This window comes from Eublepharis macularius, chromosome 4 (genome assembly GCF_028583425.1).
Source record: "Eublepharis macularius isolate TG4126 chromosome 4, MPM_Emac_v1.0, whole genome shotgun sequence".
NCBI classification, from domain to species: Eukaryota; Metazoa; Chordata; class Lepidosauria; order Squamata; family Eublepharidae; genus Eublepharis; species Eublepharis macularius.
The window spans coordinates 152927154-152952234 of NC_072793.1; the positions used below are offsets into that span (position 1 = coordinate 152927154).

The 25081-nt window shown below is 44.9% G+C and overlaps 1 protein-coding gene across 1 annotated transcript in view; it reads right to left on the reverse strand.

Moving 5' to 3' along the window:
- Positions 1 to 24838, reverse strand: part of LOC129328176 (laminin subunit beta-2-like) — a 79252-nt gene extending 54414 nt beyond the window's left edge. The window contains exons 1-7 of the mRNA XM_054977034.1: positions 24723 to 24838; positions 18269 to 18321; positions 7323 to 7501; positions 5690 to 5813; positions 4690 to 4763; positions 3837 to 4025; positions 1722 to 1785 (exon numbers count right to left, since the gene is read on the reverse strand). Of these exons, the coding sequence (XP_054833009.1) occupies positions 1722 to 1785; positions 3837 to 4025; positions 4690 to 4763; positions 5690 to 5813; positions 7323 to 7501; positions 18269 to 18321; positions 24723 to 24730 (691 nt within the window). The 5' untranslated portion in view covers positions 24731 to 24838. The remainder of the gene's footprint in view (positions 1 to 1721; positions 1786 to 3836; positions 4026 to 4689; positions 4764 to 5689; positions 5814 to 7322; positions 7502 to 18268; positions 18322 to 24722) is intronic.
- Between the last annotated feature and the right edge of the window lie 243 nt (positions 24839 to 25081).

Here is a 25081-nt window from a genome sequence, read left to right on the forward strand (position 1 = left end):
GGAAAAACACGCTGAAAATTACGACATGTACCAATATTAAAGAGAATGTTCATAAAATGATTTACCGTTGGTACTTGACACCAAAGAAAATTGCGCTAGGGAATTTGAATATGTCTAATAAATGCTGGAAATGCAAGAAACATGAAGGATCTTTGTATCACATGTGGTGGACTTGTGAGGTAGCTAGGAAGTACTGGGGGGAAATAATAAAAGAGATAAGCGAGATTTTACAATTTCAAATAAATAAGAACCCAGAACTCCTGCTGCTGAACTTGGGAATGGAGAGCATTCCAGCACAATATAGTTCATTGTTATTTTATATGACAGCAGCGGCTAGACTTTTGTATGCGCAAAAATGGAAAGTGCAAGAAGTGCCAACTATTGAGGACTGGATTTACAAATTGCTGTACATGGCGGAAATGGACAAAATGACAAGGAAATTGAGAGACCTTGATCCAGGACAGTTTAACACGGATTGGGAGAAGCTGAAACAATATTTGGTGAAAAAATGGGAGGTGGGAGGAGAACTGTGGCAGTTTGAAAATTACTGAAATACAATAAAAGTAGAGGGAGGTGACTTTACCGGGGGGTGGAGAGTTAAATGAGAATTTCTAAGCAACTATTTTATTTGACTATTATATATAGTATTAAGTATCATAGGTGTTATTATAAGAATTATAATGATAGAAATTAATTAATTATAAGAATAGAAACTAATTTCATTTTTGGCAATAATTGTATAATGGAGATATTTTATAATTGCAATGAAGAAACCTAAGCAAGGGGGGAAAATACATAGTAATAGACTATATGTATAGTATAGACTACATGTTAAATTGACTGACTGAGGTATATATGGGTCAAATTGGTTGACTACTTTTGGTGGATAGCTGCATAATGGAGGAATTATATAATTAAAATAGTACGAAGACAAGATGTGCAGAAAAAGTAATATATAGAATATAAGTTAAATTGGTTGACTTATATTGAATGTATTGTTTATAGAAGTACCTAAAATTATGCTAAATGAGGGATAAATTGTTTGTCCCATATTGAAGATGAGATTGTAAGATAGAGAATAGAGTACCAAAATTAGTTAAATGACTATTATTAAAAGAATATATGCCAAGAATGTATTATTTAGTTATGCATTATTTAGTTGTTAAAGTAAGTAAGAAGACAGAGGATACACTGTGTTATATAGATAAGCTTAGAAGAAAGTGAAAGTTAATGTTTGACAGATATAATAAATTTGAAATGAGTAAGGGATAAGGGACAAGGGGTTGGAAAACTGTTGGAAGTCAACAAAAGGGGGGGAAAGGGAGGGGGTTAGAACTGGGGAAATTAAAGGAAATTGACTGTAATGTACAATTCAATGATTTCTAATCCAATAAAAATTTAAAAAAAAAAAAACTTGAGGGAAGCTGACAAGTGTCCAACCTGTGCCTTTTGTCACTTGCAGTTCCGCTCTAAGCTTAGCTGCAGTGGTGCCAGTAAAGACCCTGCAAGTGCTCACTCTCGCTCTCCACAAGTCCTCCACACATCCTTTCCCTTCTCCTGTTTCTCCATCTCAAGTCATGGCGTTACAGTGATTAAGCGGTGTGTCTGTGGGGTTTCCCATAATCCTTGTCTGTTTTTCTCCTGGGCTTTTGAAATCCCAGAGCTAAAGACCATCCTCCCCGCCCTTCCCTCTTTCCTTGGTCTTCTAGTTATAGGCGTACCTTGGATTTCTCGGCTATAAGGGTCCTCTACTTTCACAGCTGGGTCCAGCACTTTGAAAATCACCTATAGAGTCAAGTGAGAGGGAGTTGTTTCTTAGCAGTTAATAAAGTGCAGTAACTTCTTCCAAAAGCTCCCAGGTCAGGACCTCAAATGACTGGGCCCAATGCCGTTCCTAGCATTTCCCCCTGAATTTCCATACCCGCAGAACTCAATTTTTTTTTTAATTTTTCAGCAGTCAATACTTTACCCTGTTCTTCCCTCAAAGAGCTCATGGCAGCACACATTTATTTTGTGAGATAGATTAGTCTGAAATTGTGACAGGCCCACTCCAAAGTCACTCAATAAGCTTCGTGATTGAGATCTGAACCCAGGTCTCCATGGTCCAAGCCTCAGGCTTTCCCCCACTACATTGCAGAGACTATTTGAAAATGGAAGGCAGAACAGAACTGTGGCTGACCCACATCAGTCCACAAGGTTAGCACCTATGCTTTAATGTCTCAGCTGTTTGCAGAGGCCTCTTGACTCTGGCACAGCTGCAAAACAAAACAGAAGTTCAGTGACACTGTGACCAAGCCTGGTCATTGGTGCCAGCACTGCAGGAGGGACCTCAGTGGATGCCAGCCCTGGCGTGTGTCCATGATTGAAGGCAGATGATATGGGCCTGCTTTGAAGGGTGGTGAGAGCCAGGGACCCCAGCAGAACACCCTATGGGCTGAGTCTTCTCGAGAGCTCCCACTTCCAGGAGAAGGCTGGCCAGCATTCACAGGAGCCATCCTCATAGGTGAGGATGTGCCACTGGAGTGGAAAGACAGCTGAGAGGGTTGGGACTGGAGGCGGGGTCCATGGCTGGGGTGAGCATTAAGGGCAGTCTGACAGCACAGTTGGGGCTGGCTGGGCACAGACTTGGAGAAGAGCAACTGAGGCAGAGATGACAGTGACAAAATCTGAGAATTAGCTTTTAAACATTTGTTTCAACTCTATTTTACTCTCTTGAGCTCTGAGTTGTATTTCACCACCCAGAAGCAGCTGGTATGGTTAACATAATTTATTCCAGCCTAAAGAGAGAAGGTAAAATGTAGATACTACACTGAAAAGCATGATAGAGCTACAAAACAGTGACAGACAAACAAAGGGAAGAAATCCAAGTCTGCAAGAATAAACAAAGTCACGGCTGCTTACTTCTGTTTCCTTCACCACCAAACAGGAATGCCCTTCTGCCCTTTCTTTACCAGTTAGGATTGTCAACTGATGGGACAGGGAATTCTCCCAGAATTACAATGGATCTCTACACAACAGAGACCAGTTCCCCAGGGGAAATGGTAGCTTCAAAGAGTAGACTCTACGGCATCACATCCCTGCTTAGCTCCCTCCCTTCCCCAAGCCTGCCCTCCCCAGGCACCACCCCCAAATCTCCAAGAAAAGAGTCCCCTTAAATTTCAGTAAAGACTTGAAACATTTTCTGTTGAAGCTCAAAGAAGGAAGTGCCAAAGGAGAATTACAGCTGAACACCAAGAAGACAAAAGTAATGACTACTGAGGAATCACACAACTTTAAGGCTGACACTGAAGAAACTATAATTGTTAAAGATTTTCTGTTCCTCGGCTCAATCATCAACCAAAAGGCAGACTGCAAGCAAGAAATCAGAAGGAGACTGAGACTTGGAAGGGCAGCCATGAAGGAACTAGAAAAGATTCTTAAGTGTAAGGAAGTGTCATTGGTGGCCAAGAGCAAGATAATTCATACTATGGTATTCCCCATTACTATGCATAGATGTGCAAGTTCAACAATGAAGAAAGCTGACAAGAAAACAGATTCATTTGAAATGTGGTGCCAGAGGAGAATTTTACAGATACCATGTATGGCCAAAAAGACAAATAAACGGGTTCCAGATCAAATCAAGCCTGAATTCTGCCTAGAAGCTAAAATGAAGAAACTGAGGCTGTCATACTTTAGCGACATCATGAGAGGACGAGTAAAGGAATCCACAGACTATGCAGGAACTGAGGCAAGGGCTGTCAATGACAGGATGTTTTGGATGTCACTAATTCATAGGGTTGCCACAAGTCAGAAGACACTTGATGGCACATAACACACATACAGAAGGAAGTACTGACCTCGCCATGGCTAGAGGGCTCAATCTCAGAGTATCGCTGGTCACACACTGGCTGGTTGACATGTATTGGAACTTGAGTGGGGATTCCGGGGAACAACTTGGAGCAATTGAATGCAAAGTAACGATAAACCTTCCAGCTGTGCCCAAAGTCTGAAGAGCGTTCGATCAACATGGCTGCTGGGCGGAATGTCTGGAGGAGAAAGAAGAGACTTGTAACTTTCCTTCTGTGGCTAAAAAAAGAAAAAATCCAAAATCTCAAACAGCAATTCCAAAATTTTCAAAGCAAGACACTTGCTCATAAGGAATGCAAAGTTCACACATGTCCATTCAAGGACTTTTCAGCTCCACATCTGATGTTAGGCTGCGAGTGTGAAAAACAGAAGTTTTAGAGATGCTTGAATTGCTTTTTTTAAATTGATCAATGTCCATGCAAGTGACCACAAATATACATGCCCACCACATAAAAGTTTAGTTTTTATCACTTTGCCTGGCCAGCTGCGCCTGCATTTCTCCATATGTCCTTATAATGCAGAACCCCCGAATCAAGTGTGGTTTTTCTTCTTCCAGTCACATGACTCAGACACTATATAACTTCCTGTTGCAGGCTTGCTGCTCAGTAGGTCCCATGCCACTGTATAGATTGAAGATGACCGCTCTAAGTGCTATGAAGATCAGGGAGCCAGTGCTGAACTGGACAAATCCACAAACCTCCCATTTGCTCTATGATTAAAGGCAGCAAAACTTATTGTGTGCTTTTGGTAATGAAACTCTTGCCAATTCCTTGTGAAAGCATCTTTCCCCTTATGAATTGCAGTGACAGCAGTATGATAGCCTCTTTAAAGAATTCCTAGTACCTTGAACTTCATTATGAGGTGAGTGAAATGGAATTCAGCTTCCAGGTCCAGGCGGATGCTGACCTCTTCCACTCCTGGGAAGGGACAGAAAAGGACAGATGTTAGACCTCCCCACATAAGTATCCTTCCAGGAGGGAGGGAGAAAAAATGTGTCTCATCCATACATCCTGGGAGAGAGAAATTTGTCATGGATGTAAGTGATGCTGAATATATCTTGTATTACTCACTTATTTGCCTTGGGCTATGTACAGACAATAGTTTTTCAGAGCCTGCAAGGTGGTATGTTAGAGGTGTTGTTGCCTGCAGGCATAGATATTCATTTCTTCTGTTCTGCTTTGGTCCCTGAGTGTCACTTCCTGAGGCTTTGAAAAACCTGAAAAACTTGCCTAACTAGCTGTGGGTACTTCCTACTAGCAAAAATCCTGAAGACAGACCTACATCTTATGTGTAGTTCTGAAATATCTTTTCCTATTTTTTTTAAAGTTTATATCACACAGCTGCTGGGAGTTGTGTGGGTGACAGAGATTTTAAAAGGAATACCAATACCAGAAGAGAGGGACTGTTCAACCCTTTCCCTTGGCCTGGCTTTCCCCAGAAAATCACTACTTCCAAGATGGTTTCATTCATACATTTTCTCCAACAGGACCAAAGTCAGTTTGGGGATATATTCAGTGTGAGAACAGCATGAAGTAGAAGGATGAACAGTTCCTCTCCCGCTATTGCTGCAGTGTTCTCTTCCGAATTGCGGTGCCAGCAATTCTACTGGAAACACTGTGGGGAAAAGACTGGAGAACTATTGTAGTTCTGCTCCAACATCATGAGGAGAAGATCTTGCCTGAGAGAGACAAATTCTGGCCATATGCAGTAGGATCTGTCTAGGTCGAAGGAAGGAAGTACACACAGTTCTAGGGAGGTGGACATTCCACTTGTCGCTTGAAGCTACCACAGGATTCATATAAGCCAGACCTAAAGGAACTAATTTTTTCAATTTGTCCCTTACCATTCTCAGATTGCCACCAGGTCTGCTCGCCATCCTGGCCACTCAGATAGATGACATTGTCAATGCGGTGGCTCTCGCGCAGGAATGGTGAACGTGAGTCACAAGTGAAGCATTTCTCAGAGTCCTACCATGAGAACCACAGTGTATTAGACTTCACCCACATCACCACGTAGATGTTCATGCCACAGTGGAGGTTACTGTCTTCTACAGTCAGAAGAACACACGTCAGGCCAGTGCACTCTGCTCACCCTGCAAAACTCACTGTACAGAGAGCCTGACTACCAGGTGTCCAAGCCCAAGAGCTGTGAAAGTCAGCAGATGGTTATCTGCGGACAGTACTCTGAACCATGGTAAAAATAAAAAGAAAGGCAAAACCTCAAAAAAGATTCCCCTTAGGGGAAGTTTATTACAACCCAATATGTTTTGATCCAAGCAGATCTTTGAGGCAAAAAAAAAATCCTTGTAAAATTAATAATTCATTTACAGGAGCAGCTGTCTTGAAGGATTACGTGTGTTACAAATATGTTACAGTAAAGTCCTAAGCAGGGTACACTCTTTCAGGTCTGGACTTTAAATGTTATAACTCTGTTTAGGTTTTAGCAATTAATTGCCTAACAGGGTTTTTGCCCCTGAAGATGTTCTACTTGGACTGAAACATATTAGGCTAAGATCAAGGTGGGTATCCATGTTGTTATGTCTGTAGCAGTAGAAAAGAGCAAGAGTCTAGTAGCATCTGTAAGACTAATAACATTTGTGGTAGGGTATGAGCTTTCATGAGTCAAGGTCTCTTCTTCAGATCAGAAGAAGTGAGTTGTGACTTATGAAAGCCCTTATACTAGGCTGGAATAAATTTGCCACTCCCTTTGTTTTTATTTTGCTGTGGCTAATGGTGCTATTGCCCTTTTTTTTGTTCTGTGTACCCTCTGAACCAACCTGATCCAATTCCTTCTCCAACTAACAAAAAAATGCAAATTTCTGCTATGTTTTAAATAGGGTTGCCATCTAGTCCCTTTTTTAGCTGTCCCTTTAATATCATTTTGATCTTCAGCACTTATCAGGTGATGTTATTTAGCTGCACACCATGAAAAGCTTCAACTGCCCATTTCTTCATATTAAACATCTTTTTAAACAACAGCAATTTTTTTTCTTGACTAGTTGACAACCCCAATTTTAAGAGTATTTTCCGATCCGAAAACAACCAAGAACTATGATTGGCCGGAGTTTCCCATGTGCTTTAGGGCACACGAATGCCCTTCAAATGTCAGAGGAAGCAAGTCACTCTGCAAGAACACTTCACTTCCGTATCAGCACGGGAGGTGTCCATGCAGCACAATCCTATGCGTGGCTATTCAGTAGTGAGTTCAACGGGGCGGACTTCCACAAGACGATGCCTTAGAATACTTTGTCCCAAGTGTGCAGACCAGCCTCCATTCACTTCTCCTGGATAATATTTTGCTTGCAGATAGGTCTTCCTACCACTGGCTTTTGCCTTTAGAAACTTTCCCTGTTTCAAAGGCACCTAGGTAGATAGAAGCAGCAGCAGGGCCTACGTACAGAGGCTGTCCTTATGTCAAATCTCCATTGTCCATTTTCCCCCTGTCCTATACCCTCACTAGCACTCAGGTAGCATTACCTGCAGATGGCTTACGATGCAGTATTCCTGGCGGTCCTCCAAGCCACAAGTGGATGTAGCATGTAGGCTGTGGGTCCTTCCAATAAGCAAGTTCCCTGTGGCTGGGTAGCAGCTCCCCTCAGAGCAGCCATGGTATAGTAGGTCAGGTTCTTCCGGGCCTTGAGAATTAGCTGCCTGAACTGGTCAGAAAAAGAAGGAAATATGCTCAAGGCCATTTTAGGATCTTGTCATATGCCTTAGCATAGTGAAACTTAGGATCCCTCCTACAGAGACCAATACTGTAATCTCCCTGTCCACCTGCCAATATATACTGGTGATAGCAAACCCACTATTTGCACAGGAAATCTGGGCTACGTAAAGTGTATGAAGAAGAAGAAGTCACTTCATTTTATTGGCCACAAATGCTGATGTATTTTTTAAAAGGTCTGAGCAACACTGTCCCTAGTAAGTTCCAAAAATTCTCTTACTTCCTGATTTGCTGTCCACAAAATATCAAATTTAAATGCAGGGTTCTAAATGTTTCAAGGGCCCACCCAGCTAGGGTTCTGGACTTTAGATCTGCAGGCAACCTCTTAAAATCATCCTGAATCTTCTATTTGCTACATTAGAGGTTGAGTTGCTACAAAGAGGAGGCAGAAGAGACAAAAGGAGTTTCTCTGTGACACTTATATCTCTCATGTGAGAATAGGCAACCCCACACCCTTTAATGTGTTAAAGGGTGGCTATCGTGTGTTAGATAGCTGCAACTCTAGTCATACTAAAAGGAAACTTAGGCTACCTTAAAGACTAAAAGATTTACAGTGAAATCCTAAGCAGAGTTACTCCAGTCTAAGCCCTTCGACTGGAATAACTCTGCTTAGGATTGCACTGTTATTGTGGTATAAGTTTTTGTGGACTAAACTCCACTTTATCAATTGGATGAAGTGCACCCTCACGTGGCAGTTATAGATATACACAAAAACATAGAGGGAAAAAGGTAGTAAACAAGATCAGGACAATGAAAGGCAAGCAGTACGGCCTACAACACTCCCATGAAAAGCTCGTATGCCTGAGAGGAACGCAGAACGCAGGAACACAGAGTAGTATGAGAGGAACGCATAATCTTTTAAGCTCTACCTGAATACTATCAAATTTCCTGATAAATTCTAACTCAACAGTTCTTCTTTTATTGAAAAATTGTGACTTTTATATCAGTAACAGAATGTCCTGGGAGAGTAAAATATTCTCCAACTACTTTCCAAGCGTTACCATTTTATGACAGACTAGTAACAAAGCCCGTTGTGGGGAAAAATACAACAGGCTCTAGAAAGGGGAGGGCAGGCCAGCAGGCATTGCCTCCTCCTCCGTGACTGATGGCAGCTGGGTGAAGGTGGGGGGGGGCAGGCATTGCCACCTGCTCTGCTCCTGATCCCGGCCGCATAAAGGAGGCGGGCATTGCCACCTGCTTCACTCCTGATCCCAGCCGCATGAAGGGGGCAGGCATCGCCACCTGCTTGGCTACTGATTCCAGCTGGGTGAAGGGGTGGGTGGGCATTGCCTCCTGCTCTGTGCCTAATTCTGTCAGGGTAAAGGGGGAGAGGGCATTGCCATCTGCTCCACTCTTGATCCCAGCTGGGTGAATGGGGCGCAGGCATTGCCACCTTCTCTTCTCCTAATCCCAGCTGGGTGATGGCAGGGGGGCGGGCATTGTCACCTGCTCCACTCCTGATCCCAGCTGGGTGAAGGCAAGAGGGCGGGCATTGCCACCTGCATTGCACTTGATCCCAGCTGGGTGAAGGCGGGCGGGCAGACATTGCCACCTGCTCTGCTCCTGATCCTGGCCTGGGCTTCCTGCTGTGGCGTGCTCTCTGGAGGGATGGGCTGCCCCGTCGCGCGACATCATGCAAAACTCACGCAAGAAAACGCGATATTTTGCGTTTTCCGCGCGACAACGCGCGACGTTTCGGCATGGGGAGGGCCGTCTGGAATCGGCCCTGCTCTGCTCCTGATCCTGGCCTGGGCTTTCCGCTGTGGCGTGCTCTCTGGAGGGATGGGCTGCCTCGTCTTGGCTTCCCTCCACGGCAGTGCCCTCTGGAGGTGCACCAGGGGAGGTGAGATGTCTGGAACACGGTTTGCCTTTTATAGAATACCTGCTCCGCTCCTGATCCCAGCTGGGTGATGGCAGGGGGCGGGCATTGTCACCTGCTCCACTCCTGATCCCAGCTGGGTGAAGGCGGGGGGGGGCGGGCATTGCCACCTACTCTGCTCCTGCTCCTGGCCTGGACTTCCTGCTGTGGTGTGCTCTCTGGAGGGACGGGCTGCCTCGTCTTGGCTTCCCTCCATGGCAGTGCCCTCTGGAGGTGCACCAGGGTAGGAGGTGAGTTGTCTGGAACATGGTTTGCATTTTATATAGTAGGATTTGTATCTATCTATCTATCTATATATCCATTTCCCATTGCTCCTTCCAGAGAGCCAGTTTGGTGTAGTGGTTAAAAGCGCAGGTTCTAATCTGGAGAACCGGGTTTGATTCCTCACTTCTCCACTTGAAGCCAGCTGGATGACCTTGGGTCAGTCACAGCTTCTAGGAGCTCTCTCAGCCCTAACTACTTCACTGGGTGATTATTGTTGTCGGGATAATAATGACATACTTTGTAAACTGCTTTGAGTGGGCATTCAGTTGTCCTGAAGGGAGGTATATAAATCGAATGTTGTTATTATTCCTTGCCTCCCCCTCGGAGTTCCTGCAGCCCTTCCCGTTCCTTTTCTCCCGCCCCCCGCAAACTTACTGACCTACCTTTTTCTGTTTCTCTGCCTGAGAACCTCTGCCCCTTCCCTCACCCACCTTCTTCTGTTTCCCTCCCCATTTTCAGCTTGCCCTTCTAACCTTTTTGCTCTTCCCCCTGCCAGCTTTAGCTTCCTTCCCTCCTATCTTGTACCCTTTTCGTCTGCCTCCCTAGCCTGCCCCTGCCCCATGCTGACACTAACTGATGCTTGGCATCCTCAACAATGTTGGTTGTGAATTGCTTAACAGCCCCCCAAAATAGCCACTAAGATCTTACTATAGTCTCGTGAGATCTCAGTGACATACTTTTCTTACAGAAGCAGACATTGCTTCTATGATTTCTGGGTTTTTCTAACCCCCAATGTGGTTTGTTTTACATTTTATATTTTTCTGAAAGCCTGCAGCTTCCCCCAGGCTTACAGAAAAATCCCTACCTCTCTGTCCCTGGCCTGGTTCAGGCCACTCTATGGCCTGGTTCAGAATTAGATATAACAAGTGGGGAACCCATAAGGACTTGTGGGGTGCATCTCATTCCCCCCATGTTCTCTTCCCTTTCTCTGCCCCCCATAGCCTCTCCCCATTTTCCTGCTTCCTTCTCTCTCCTTTCCACCCACCTTTGTCTGCCCCCCTGCCTTTAGCTTTCCCTCCTTCCATTCTCCGGCAGCCTGTCCCCTATGGCCCAATTGCATAGTACTGGCTGAACCAGTCCCAGTTGCATGTTGGGGAACCAGCAAGGACTCCAAACTAGCATTTTCTAGCTAAAAGGACAATTAGTCAAGAAGCTAGCTACTTTTTGAGAAAAGAATACACAGTATGAAACCCTAAAGCTTTGTGTACATATACCTTATGGATTACCTCTATGCTTCAGTGGAAAAAATCAGGGCTTTAACTGAGTAATGTATTGATACTGGGATTGGCTGGCTCAGTGTAGCCAGAATGCAAATGTATTAAAAATGTGATAGGAAATTAATCTGAAGGGAAAAGAAAAATGATTAACACCTTTCCTTATGGAAGGGAAAGCTAAGAGCCTTACCCTTTCTACTGAAATAAAGCACTGGATCATGATATAACCTCTGGTTGGTAGTCAAACCTCAGCATGAAAAACTGAAATAGAGAACTGCATTGGAGAGAGGCTGTCTGCTCTCAGCCCCTCACACCCAAGTTAAATTTAATAGGTAGACACTAGACAGAGAATCCATAAAAGTTTGTTTATTCTCCCAGATAAACCTCACACATTATATGTGCTTCTTACAGTGAGCTCTGAAGTCCAGCCCAACCATTTCTACACATGCGATGATCTTAAAGTAGAGTTGCCAACTCCAGCTTGGGAAATTCCTGGAGATTTAGGGGTAGAGCTTGGGGCAGGTGGAGTTTGGGGAGAGGAGAGAGCTCAGCAGGAATGAAATGTGATAGAATTCAACCTCAAAGCTGCCATTTTCTCCAGAATTTACCTCTGTATTGTGATCAGTTATAATTTGGGAAATCTCCAGACCCCACCTGGATGCTGGCAACCCTATACTAAGCACAGAACACTCCAAGAGCACCTATTTAACCAGAAGCTTCTTTGTTGTTTCCAGTTTGATACTCTGCCACCTGATATTCTCCTTGAATGTGTATTCCAGGCATTGCAGGGGGCGGGAGGGGATGTTTCAGGAAAACCGAGAATGCATGGGGCCCCACTGAAGTGCTCACAGTTTATGAGCAGAAAGAGGAATGGCTCTGTTGTTTACACTAACACAAGCATTTATTTTAATCATCTCACTTGTAGCCATTTCATTCACAATGTCTTTCTCATCATATGTCTTTCTCATAATATGAGGAACCAAGGCAGATAGATAGGAAAGCCATGGCTGAACCATTCAATGGCATAATGAGAACCATTCATTCTTTATCTCCTCCATCTTGATCACTCTCAAAAGGGGCTGTGCTCCTTTATGGGCTGCTTACCTGAGCAGAGGAGCTGTTCCACTTTTGGGGTTGCACAATGAGTCTGTTTTGCCTAGTACTCTCCCATAAATATGATTTACCTTTAGATAACACTTCTGAGCGTTCAAAGCATTTTGCATTCATGATCTCAATAAATGAGGACAATATCCCAGGTTCAGCTTGCCAAGCGTGGTGTGTAGTGGTTAGAATGTTGGACTAGGGTCTGGGAGCCCCAGGTTCAAATCCCCATTCTGTCATGGAAGTTTGGTGGGCGACCTTGGGCCAGCCAGTCTCTCTCTCAGCCTAACCTACCTCACAGGGTAGGTACTTTGAGTTCCCGTTGGGGAGAAAAGTGTGGTGTAAATAAATAAATGGCAATGTTGATCACTGAACCAAGTACTTCCTGGTTCATAGCTCCATTTTTTAACCACTTTATTACAACAAAGAGATTCATTCTTGCTCCACAACCTCAGAAACAAAGAAAGGAGATGCAGGTGCAGGAAATGCAGTACTGTCTATCCACTTGTGAAACACGTATGTGCATATGTAAGAGTGCATATGCATCAGCGTACTGTCTAAAAGTATCACAGACTCTCAGGAATGGTACCTCAAGCTGCTGAAGAAACCACTCCTTGTTTCCTGTGCAGTCGTATGAAGGAACACTTGAGACTAGAAACAAGAACCCCTCCTCCCGTCTGCACCTTTTACTCCTCAGTGTCAGCAAAAAGTCTGTCACATGCTGAAGCTTTTAATGCCAGAGCACAAAGGGTGCTTGTTAGTACTGGCAGAGCATGGTGCTGCTGACCTGCCTGTGACCTTGTCAATCTTCAGATCAGAAGGGGGGCCTGGATGTGCCAGGATACTAACACTGACTGCATTAGGAATCAGGATTTGTTAAGAAGAGACTTGCAAGCGGGCTATAACTTCTGGACAGATCCCAGGCATCTAGAAAGAGATTAAGCTTTCACACTATCACCTGGAGGAGCTAAGAATATCACAAAGTTAGTGACAGATTAAGATAAATAAATGAAGAGTTCTGATCTATATAGGAATTTTGTAATGTTTGAAACAACCTTTAGATAGGGCTGTATGAAAATGTATTTCTTCATTGCTTTTAATTTGGGGGAAGACTATATTGGTCTTTGGCAAATATCCTGGGTTTTGTTTATTTCTTTTACACCATTTGTTTGTTTAATTGATGGTATTTTTACACCCTTTCTGGACATCTTACACGCAATTGATGCAGACGTCAGTGTTAACAGTGAAATTTCTAACAAATGTAATGAATGTAATCAGAAAGGAGGACCACTGTTGTTTTCCATGAGTGAGGAGAAACCATAAAGGAAGCTTAAACTTCAGAACCGAAGCAGAGTTGCTGTGAAATACAGTAGCGTTCCTTCCCTTGGATCCACAAGCGCTCAGGTCAGCCATTGCCTTCTCTCATGTCAACATTATGCATCTCCTAGTGAAGGGGGCACTGTTGCACAGGTGCTTGCTTCAACATGCAGTTCTGTCCCCACTCAGGGACCCACATACTCGAAGGATGGCCTCTCCCCTTAGGAACCCAAGTGACATTGCTGTCCTTTCAACCAGCTTTATCTCTAGCCCTTCTTGTAGACAGGTGCCAGCGACAGTCCAAGCTTACTCTCTCTCTGTTGTAACCCTCACTCTTTGGAATGGTCTTCCCAAATGTATGCAGAAGGCTGCCTCACCCCCACCCTTTTTTTGCATTTGTACAGGGTTGTAAAACTGTAAAGAGGGCATTTCTTGCCTGCCCTACAGAATAGAGTTTGAAATGATACAGATATATTTTTAAGAATATTGTGACTATTTTTAATTTGTTGTTACCTGTCCTGTTACGGAGAAAGGATGACTTATATAATGACAGATGCATTTTCTCAAAGGCTCCTTAACCATTTACAGTTTTACAGTTTTAAAAATTACTTACAGTCTTACAGTTTTAAAAATTACTTATTCGTGCCCAAGTGCTCAGTCTCGCTCTTGCCAATCATTAACTGAAGCTGCCCAGCCAGAGGTATGTCGGGTACATTCCAGAGCAGCCCCACCTGGGCACATGGTATGGTTAATTTCTAAAAAGGAGAATCGGTGAGTCTCAAGACTGCCTGGAAGCCACACCTTCAGCCTTTACTTGACGGTCACCTTTCCCCTACTCTTCTTAGGTTTGTCTGTCACCTTTTTTACCTGATTCTCCTTCCTTGCCTTTATTATCAGCTCAACACATTAGACTTCAAACAGGTGAAACTTTTCCTGGCACGGTTGGTGATAAATTACAGAAAAAGCTTTGTCTGCTTGATTTCTACATATAGCATCTACTTAAAGAAAAACGAGGAGGGTCGGGTTTTTTTTTAAAAAAGTTTGGTTTCTAGATACACAGAATAATCTGTGATTACTCAGGGGTGAAGGAAAGGCATTCAGTGCATTGGTCAAACAAGAGAAGATAGAGGTTGAATCCCAATGATAATTTCTGCTACTGGGAGGCACTTCTGTTAGCTAGGTTTGCCAACAGTCCTGAAAATGCCCTGTCCCTTTTACAGAGGCTTAATGTGCAGAAATGAACAGCTGAAGCTTTCCATAGCATGGAGGTAAATATCACCATGCTTGGAATGAGGTAAATGCACACTGCACATGCCCAAAGGCTTGTTTTTAAAGAACTTGTGCTTTTGGGTTGATCCTTGTAATTTGCAACAGGTACTTTGTTTGTACTTATAGACACCTAGAATTTCTATAGGCGCAAGGAGGGGGGCTCATTTCTGCTGACTCTCTCCTCCTTTGGAAGGTCTCTGATTCCCCTGACATTTCCCCCCCAGGAGCACCATCTTGGGGGGCATTTGGGGCTATCATGGGGGCAGGAAATCAGCCCTCCTGTACCCATAACAATTCAAGACAGGATTGAAGCCATAATTTGCAAATTTTCTTTAAAGAAAAAAAAGCGTATCACTCCTTGCCTCACAATATTTCATTGGACTGCATGGTATTGGGGAATACTGTAGGAGCCCTCTCTTTCCCTACCGTTCCTCATCTCTGTGCCAGCCCAGGACTTAATATGAGATAAGCCCAGAGAAATTGTTATCAGAGCCAGGGCTTAGCCCTGCAACATGTGAATAATAGGAAAGGGATGCCAACTGGGGGATAACATTTCATGCATCTAGTGAAGTGGGCTCTAGTCCATGAAAGCTTATGCCACCCAAATCTTTTCATCTTTAAGGTGCCACAAGACGCTTCTTTGTTTTAATAGGGAAAGGAATGAAGGCCAAACCAGATGAGACAGAGACCTCTCCCTGCCTTTTAAAGCTAAACTTCAGGCGTGTGGGGCCCCAGTCCATATCAGGGTAGAAAGGAGAGTTGTTAATCGGACTACTCTTGCGGGGTCCTGCCTTCTGAAACTCCCCTCCATGCCCCTATTAGCCATGGGGGGCAGGAGACAAGCTGCCATTTTTTGTCAGTAGCTGTTTTCTTCCAGTGCTAATAGGAACATTTTGATGGGCAAAATAGTGGTGTGTGTGCAGGGCTTTTTTTCAGTTGGAACGCGGTGGAACGGAGTTCCAGAACCTCTTGAAAATGGTCACCTGGCCAGTGGCCCCGCCCCCTGATCTCCAGGCAGAGGGGAGTTTAGATTGCCCTCCGCGCCATGCCAGGTGACCATTTTCTCCGAGGGCAACCCACTGAGTTCCACCACCTCTTTTCCCAGAAAAAAGCCCTGGGGGTGTGTGTGTGATTAAATCAGATCCCTGGGTAGTCTCACTCCAAATCATGGGCCCATGTTTTAAAAGGAGCTGGAAGATTTATGGGTGGATGCTGATGATAATTTCAACTAATGGAAGAGGGAGATTTTCATCAATGCCCCGTCTTGCTGCAGAACCCCGATTCTCTCCTTATGTGTGTCAAGAAGGGGGCTCTGATTCTTGAAAGCCCATACCCTGAAAATCTTGTTGGCCTCTAAGGTGCTATGGACTCAAGCCCCTCGTGTATTCCTGGGGAGTTCCCTGCCTTCTAGGAGTAGCACTTCAGAGAGGTCAGTGAGAGAAGGATGGCAAGAAAGTGATGTGCTGTTAACAGAAGGGCTGCCAGCAGGTATGGAGAAAAGAAAACCTGCTGTCCCTTCAACAGAGGCTTAATGGCATGGGATGCCTTCAGCACTCGGAGCATGCCGGCTTCTAGAAGAACTCCTGGACACAGGTGGCTGTGGGGTATGGGAATGAAACGGAGACTTGGCGGGGGGAGTAGAAAAAGCCTCCTTTGTTGGAGAGCTGGTGCGGGTCCAGCCATGCCTTATCCCTACCAATCCATTCACAATGGGTCCCCAAGCCTTGACACGTGCAGCACGTGCCAAAGCATGCTGCAGCACACAGGCACTCTCTGAACTTGTTTGAAGGCTGGCAGAGATCCAAGAGTGTTTGTGTCAGCCGGTCGGTAAGAAAACCACAACCTCCTCCTATGTGCTAATTAAGGACAACTTGGAGTCTTCAGAAAAAAAATTATAAGTGGGTCAATGAGTCATCCTTAAAAAGCAAGCCCTGGGGAGGGTTACTTCAGACCGATAGGTCACCAACCGGGGTGGAGACAGGTGTGTACATCTTTGGATCTCATTGAATCACGTACTTGCATTTGAACATAACTATTCTGTGCATAGTTAAGCACTTTCCAGTACAAGCGGCAAGGAGATGGTTCATCATCGCTGCAAACCTCCCTCACATAAACTGAGCAATGGTGGACAACAATGTGCTTCCAATGACCTTTATGCCTCATGCCAAGTGGAGAGCCATTTGTTGTTGTCCTTGATAACAACAACATTCAATTTATATACCACCCTTCAGGACAACTTAATGCCCACTCAGAGCAGTTTACAAAGTGTGTTATTATTAGCCTCACAACCATCACCCTGTGAGGTAGGTGGGGCTGAGAGAGCTCTGAGAGAGCTGTGACTGGCCCAAGGTCACCCAGCAGGCTTCAAGCAGAGGAGGGGGGAATGAAATCTGGCTCTCCAGATAAGAGTCCTGCCACTCTTAACCACTACACCAAATTGGCTCTGTATTGGTACTTGCACATACTTTGTTAAGATTATGTGTGCTTGTATCCATGCATGCATTTTCATTATTTCTGTACGTGGAGAGAGACGTTGTCACTATCCACTACAGGATGATCCCTTTCAAGCAACTGGCATGACGATTAAGTAATGTAGTTTTCCTAGCTACTGAGAAGGGGAGATGGGTTAGTTTCTACTTCACTTGGGCAAATACGGGCTTTCAGCTCTCCTTATCAATCAATACCTGCCTATTCCAGAAACAGACTGTTCTGGCTTGACTTTGATATCTAGAAATAATATCAGCATTGAACCAACGTCTCCCCCAGTGCTGTAGAGGAGAGGAATGCAATACACCACAGTGTACATTCTACACACTTTGACAAAATTCAACTCCCACTGAACTCAGTAAATGTGTGTAGTGTCATGCTGCAAGACTGCAAGGTTCCATTCAGGCTGGGGGCATCAATCCTCAGCAGGTTGCATAGAATGGAGGAATTCAGCACAACAGCCTCTCCTGTAGAAAGTACCAGCAATCCTAAACGCAGTTACACCCTTCTAGTCCCAATGAAACCAATGGGTTTAGAATAGTGTGATTCTTCTTAGGATTGCCCTGTACACTTGTCACAATTCTCCCTTCTGGGCAAATAACAACAATCACAGGAGTCTTGCCTCTGCATGGAATCTTGCAGCCTGACTTTATTCCCAATCAAATGTAGAAGTAACAGACAGAACCAGCCCACAGACAGGCAAGAAATAGCATGTAAAAGTTACACATCAGGAGGATGTATCATCAGGAGGATGATATAAATAGTTCTCCCCTCCCTACTTTTATTTTCACAACTAACCTGCGATGTAGATTAGGCTGAGAGAGAATTAAGTGGCCCAGAGTCATTGAGCAAGATGCATGGCTATATGTTTACCCCAATGGGGCACACAGTGGTCGCCTGAGGACATTTCGGGTCAAGAAAATGGCATGAGAAGGAAAGTGTAATCCCCCCTCCCCTGAGCTATGGTCCCAGTCTGAATCAGGGCCCGCATGCATGATTTTTATAGAGATAAAAATGCCAGCAACTCTGTTCATGGAACTCCCAGCAACACATGTAGTTGAGCGTGGGGGATTTGGGTTTCTCAAGTAATTCTAACCACTATGGAATACTATCTCCACAAGATTTGACCCAGCTGCTGATGGATAAATTTGGTGGTGTCAACACTTACCCCAAAGAAGCAAGGGAAGTAGCAATGCCATTGGCAGCGTGGGGAGTTTCAACCTGGGGAAGGAAAAGAACAGAACATTGAAGAACAGTAAGAAGTACTCCACTTTGCTCTGTAACACTGTGGAGTTGAGGACAAGGGCTTATACAGAAGGACCACCAATGGGGTGAGGTCTTGTTGGACAAAACGATCAAATTACCAGGGGCACTAATGAAGGAGGGAAGGGGTCAAATGCAGGAAGACTGGGGCAGAATACAAGAGACAGTGTTCTGAAACAGGGAGAAGCTTGTGGGATGCAGAAAGTGCCAGGGCCACAGAAAGTCAACTGTTGCCCATTCTTGCCTAGCCTAGGCCAAAAGAACAGCCAGCATCACCTTCTCTTTTCTTTCTCCCCTTTAAGTTCAGCTTGACTAGCAATCAATTAGTTGTTCAAAAATATGCATAAATTTACATAAATATACTTGTCAAGGAGGTCCCCCCCGCAGGGGAAATGTTCTAGCTGATGTCTTTTGTGTAAGCTTCTGTCTAATTTATTGGGGGGGGTCTATGTAAAGAGGAACATGAATAAACCACATTACGAGAAAAGAAGCCATATGAGAAGATGGTTAAGATACTTCTTCATGGGGGTGTTTACCATTTTGGCCACACTGCTGTTGCCAATGCAAAGGCACCCACAGCAGCAACACAGCTTTTACATGAGGCGATTCTTTATTCTTTTCCCTCACAACCACTGTTCCCTGCCTCTCCAGTGGGTCTTTGCCTCTCCCCCCAAATCAGCAGTAGTGTTTACCACCAGTGCTGGTAAGGAAAATGGCAGGTGAGAGCAGAAATGGTGCTGGATACATGTAGGGAGGTAGGGAAATCTGCACCTAACCCTCTACGTTTTCTCCAGACCCACACTGGATATGATCTTTACCAAAGCAGAGCAGAGTTGAGGAAAACCCAGAAGGGGGAACAAATTGATGATGATGTTGTGTGGAACCCCTCTATAGAACCGCTGCAGTTTAGGAGGAGGGGGACTGTGGAGGAAAACCTCCATGTGAATGCAGATTTACAAATGACAAATTATGAGTGATGCCCAGTTACGAGAACTTGATGGGTTTTGGTGGAATGCAGAATAGAGCTTTCAGGTTGGGGTAGCTGCAGTTTCCCTCTCTTTTTAACCTCCCACCATCTCCAAAAACATCCACACACTTTTGAAACAAATGCTCAGCAACTTCACAAAACAGAGAATCTTATACTACAGAGTGGGCAACTCTGGAGTCTCACCTCATGCACACAGGAAACGCAAATTTATCAATACCATCTTACACTAAAAACTCATTTCACCTGCCTGAGGCAAATTTGACCGAGAAAATATTGTTCAGGCGCACAGCGCCACCCCACCCTTCCAAGCACAACTCACTATCTGTTCTCATCCCATTTCTCCTCAAGGATACCCTTATACTCACTTCAGGATTGGAGCTACTCTGGGCATCTGAGATGCCGCTTCATGTGCTGCTCCCAGTTGAGGCCCAGAGAAGAACGTGATGGGGTCCTTCCTCCCCACCCCCAGCAAGGAATTCCCCTCTTGTCCTGTTGAAATGTTTGAGGTCCGTGTTGTCCAAGCAGCGTGAGAACTCTGGCCGTGCGAACTTAACCGACGGCGGCGGGTAAAAATAACCCAGCTCTTCCCAACCCCCCTTCTAGTGTGGGCAAGCGGGGCTGGAGACTGATTTTTATTCAAATGGAGCTGGGACTCTGAAAGGGACTAACGGTCTCTAAGCTACGGGAATGTCACAGCCTATTCTTTCTGCTCCATGGCACACAGAGGCTGCCCTGCTGCAGGCACAGGCCCAGGGCTGGCTCACTGTAAGGGGTGAAAGAGAAGAGGATTCTCCCTCAGGAGACTGAGGAAGGCAAGACCCTTGGTCCACTTCCCAGTTCAGCCTGGCCAGACTTGGGAGATTTCTGAATACAATCCCTCTGAAAATCCAAAGATAGACTTCTTTAGAGTCTAAAAATCTGGCCATTCTTGTGACCCACAGCATTCTGGGACAGCAACATGTTTGCCCTCATTTTTCTTTGCTGATTACCAGGGCAGAGCTCAAGTGATTATTTATTTATACATTTTCTCCCTGATAGGGACCCAGAGCAGCTTACAGCATCGCTCCCGGCTTCATTTTATCTTCACAACAAGCTTTGTGAGAGAGGTTATGCTGAGACAGAGGGAGTGACAGGCTCAAGGTCACCCACTGAACTTCTATGGCAAAGATGGCATTCGAACCTGGGTCTGCCAGAGAATGCATAATGGGCACAATCTGAACAAAACCTAGTGTTCTTTAATGCCAAACTAAGGTAGGTCAATGCTGTAGTTTGCCTATCCTCTGGCCAGGATAAGGGGCTCTGGCCTGCAGGGCCAAGGGATCCCCTAGCTGGGGCCATGAAAACACAAGCACAATGCAAGCTGAGGCTGAAACTGGGACCCATCGGGACAAAGGAGCTGGCCGAGCCCACGCCCTGTTTAGCCACAGCCTGTTCCCAGGGAACCTGGCAGCAGCCAGGCAGGAATGCACTTGTTGTGTCTTGCACCAGGCTTTCTCATAAAAGCACCAAGAATAGCTTATCCTCTCCCATTCTAAGCCACTTTCCCTGCCCAGCCTCCCTTCAGTTTTGATGGGATACATCCCTTTCACAGAGGGGGCAGGGTGGGAAAACAAGCATTGCCTCCCCCTCCCTTCCTATCTTCAACAATGGCTCCTCCGAACAGAAAGCAGAACTATTTCTAGAGATGGACTTTACCTTCTTCTTTGGCATAAAGCTGCCAGGGGGGATGCCCCCTACCCTGTATGGCAGATGGAAAATAATCCTGGAATGGGAAAATCCCTATGGAACCAAATCTTAAAGCCTCTCCTAGCAAGGGGCTGCCACGGTGGGGGGAGAATGCAATCTCTAAGGAAGAGAAGACTTCTTTTTACTGTGAAATTGAATACCTAGGGATAGGCTTGTCAGCAGGTCGTGCGTCCTGGCAGGTCTCCTGTGTTTTAACATTACACACTGAGAAATGATAAATGAACTTTTTTTCTCTCATAATGGAATACTGAAATGCTTCCTGATCTGGAGGTGTTCAAGGCACAGTTTCCCCACCAAGAAAAGATGGTAAGCCTAGCTCTTGAAAGACATTTCCAATATATTTTCACTGGTCAGTATTCACCCAGCAAGATACAAATAACAGTCTCTTTTTTCCTTTAAAACTGCTTCAGCTTGATTCACTCACTTACTGATAAACACCTGAATGTATTGAAATTGTTGGTATTTCCTAATGAGCTACAGCAATGGAATTTAGTATATGTGTCTCCTAAGGGGAGGGTCTGTGGCTCCTGGCAGAGCATCTGCTTCGCATGCCTCAGATCACAAGTTCAGCCCAGCATCCCCAGTGGAAAAAGATCAGGTAGCAGGTGATGTGAAAGACCGCCTGGGATCATGGAAAGCCACGGAGAGTCAGAGTAGACAACAGTGACCTTGAGAGACCAATAGCATCTTCATATGCTCAGTTAACAGACACGTCTGAAACCTGACCTCCCCTAAAACAGCCTCAGTTTATCCATCCTCAATGGATAAATTACTTCTGTTCTAGTGTCATTGTACAAGTCACTCTGATTACTAGAAAATTTATTTGTACAGTTCTTGCTTAAATGGATTTAGAAAGTTAGAGGCTATCTGAAAAAAATTAAAATTTTGTACCCATATAGTCCAAGACACAGTGATTGCCAGGAAAGTCAGATGATCAGAACTTGAGGAATGACATTTATCTCATAACAGAGATCAGCATTACCCCACAGAGCAAGCTTAGCCATGTGTGGAATGGAATATTGGGCTGTGAGAATTCCATCCACACATTTCAATCAAACAATGAAACTTCTAGTAACGAGTCCTCACTGCTTAAAACTTTGAATTAACCGAGCCTTGGCAGGGCAAAGACTCCAGAAGGGGAAGAGATCAGAGATGACAGAGGGCTGTGAGACAATCCGTCTTCTCTGGACTGATCTCTGCTGGCTCTGTCATTTAAAACTACGCTTCCCATCTAATAGGGCGTCTTCCAACACATGAAGAACACATGTCAAAAGTATTATGTAGAGAGACTCTGGGAGCAGGTCTGCTGTACTTTAAGGGTTTGCTCAGAAGACTGGAGTTATGTAGGTCAAACAGGACCTCCAGAGAAGCTTGGTGCTGCAATCAAAATCCCACCTGACTTGACTACAACACGTTTCTGCTAATATCTTGTAAATTAAGGTCTAGCAAGAGCCTTTTGGAAATGCAACCACAACGAATTTGACATAGGAGTTCAACTTAACAGATTCCCTTTCTTTATCTTAACTGCCTATTACATTGTTTAGGGAGCCCCTATGACATAACAAATACTTTGAAGAATGGTGCTTTAAAATCAGTCAGAGTGTTTGTAATAATGTGTGTGTGTAATAAAGGCTTTTAATTTTCAAAGGTCTTGTTGTCCTCATAGCTCTGGGATAAGTTGTCATTACAGATGGAGCATGAGAGGGGGAGTAACTTGCCAAAGGCCACATAGTAAATCTATGACAGAGATGGGTCTTGAACTCAAGCCAAATCCAGCCCTCTGCCCCCTTGAGGCAGAATTAAAATAAGAAACTTGTTCACAGACAAAAGTGGCAGCAGATGACCTGCTGCCTGCCAGAAGCTACTGTCCTGACCAACAAATCTTCAAGTCTCGATAATACAGATTGAGAATTCACACAATTGCTGATAGAAAGGTCCCCAAAATCAGAGCTGAATTGCACCAAACACATTTCACTGCCTGGAGAGCTAGAAACTTGCTTTTTTTTCCAAAATGGAAGTTGAGATCAGGTTATCTGAACTGTGCGCCTGATACTAATTTCTGCAATTTGGTGCAACTGCAGAATTATGGAGGACTGTTCCCTGCTTTTGATCCTTCTCACCACAAGAACCCCCACCTCCTTTTTATCCTGTCAACAATGCTACATTTGGATAACAAATTTATTTCCAAAAGGATTCTTGATAATAAAAGGCTGTTAAGGGTGTTTTTTTTTTCTTTTTGGGCAAACAATCCTTTAATCCCTATCTGGCTGCTAAATACATGAGATTAATGAGAACAGTTCCAGCCTTTATTCAGCTTCCTTTTGCTTAATTAAATTGTATTTTCGCATCCAGTTCCAAGAATAGGATGTTACATAGTACAGATAGAAGAGGCAAACGTGGCAATGGTTTTTCACTGAACCATGCCTCATGGAGCCCAACTGAGCCCCAGATCCATTTTTCTATCAGGACTCAGCCGATCTGGAAAACGTGAGCTGATAGTCAAGGGCAGATCTTGTCTGAGCTAGTGCAGAGTTCTTTTCCATCCTCATTGCAGACTGAAAAATGAAATCCTGCCCTCAAGTCATAGTTGACTTATGGCAACCCGTGATCAGATTTTCACGGTAAGAGACTAACAGGTGGTTTGCCCTTACCTGCCTCTGCAACCCTGGTCTTTGTTGGAGGTCTCCCATCCAATTATTAACCAAGGCTGACCCTGCTTAGTTTCTGAGATCTCTTCTGACGTTATATGCTGACTGCATTGCCGAACTCCCAACCTCAAGCGATCCGCCGGCCTCAGCCTCCCGTGCTTAGACTTAGTTTCTGAGATCAGCTAAAACCAACCAGATTAGCCTGCGAGGACATTAGAGAAACTGGAGTCCCAGCACTTCTCATTCTATTTTTTCACTCATCCTCCCCCTTCTCCTTCACAACAACCCTGTGTGGTAGGTTAAGCTGAATGCGAGCAAATGGCTCACATTCAGCTAGCAAGCTTCATGGCTTAGCAAGGATTTTTAACCCAGGCCAATGTGGTCCAAGTCCCATCTCTCTAATATCTACCCACACTGTCAGGCACTAGTTAAGTGTTGTGTGTGCTAATTTAAATTGCAAGGTATCCCTGCAGCAATGGACTCTAAAGGTCTGGCTCAGCTGGGCACCACAGATTTCACCTCGACACAAAATATACACCCATATACTTGCCCTTCCCACATTTTTAATAGCTTCTGGATAGACCCAGTATATTGTGCCAGGTGGGGCAGAGAGTGAACATTCTCCTTTCATCCAGGCCTATAGAGCAGGATAGCTGGGGTTTTCACCTGACTTTTGAGAGCCCCCAAGAAGCATGACAGGGCAACAAACCTCTCAGGATTCAGCTGCCAAATCTGTGCCGTGTTAGAGAAACAGGTGACATGAAGCTGAACTCCCTTTGCATTCAACCTTCCAGCCTTAAAAACGAGTAACAGGCGCGCCCTTCGTGTTTAGACCTCCTCATCTTACAAACCAGCTGCAGGCTGGTCTTATAGGAAGACAGTGCAAAGGGACACCCAGCTCTCTTACTTACTAGAGAACTTTGAAAGGGAAAGGTGAAGAAACAGAGGGAGAGAAGGGCCCATGAATGAACTCCTACCTGTACATGTTCCTGTTGCTCTTCAGGGCCTTGCACACAGCTGACAATGCTGCACCTCTAACCACTTTGGACAGACATGCAGCCTGCACACACAGCTTGCACACAACTCCCTGTGCACACGCACAGCTTGCACTCTCAAGAGCTGTGCTGTGCAACGGGCTGCTCACAGAGCCGTCTGTTCCTGGAGAAGGTTTCCTTCTTCCAGCTCCTCCTCCCTCTGTACGGTGCCAGGCGCTGGGAGGGAGGGATCAGCCCTGCTTTTTGCAGCTCAGCCAAGGTGAGGCAGCAGGCCAGGTAGAGACTCTCCCCGTTTCCCTCCCAAGCAGGGAGCGGCCTAATGCCACACAGAAGAACATGAG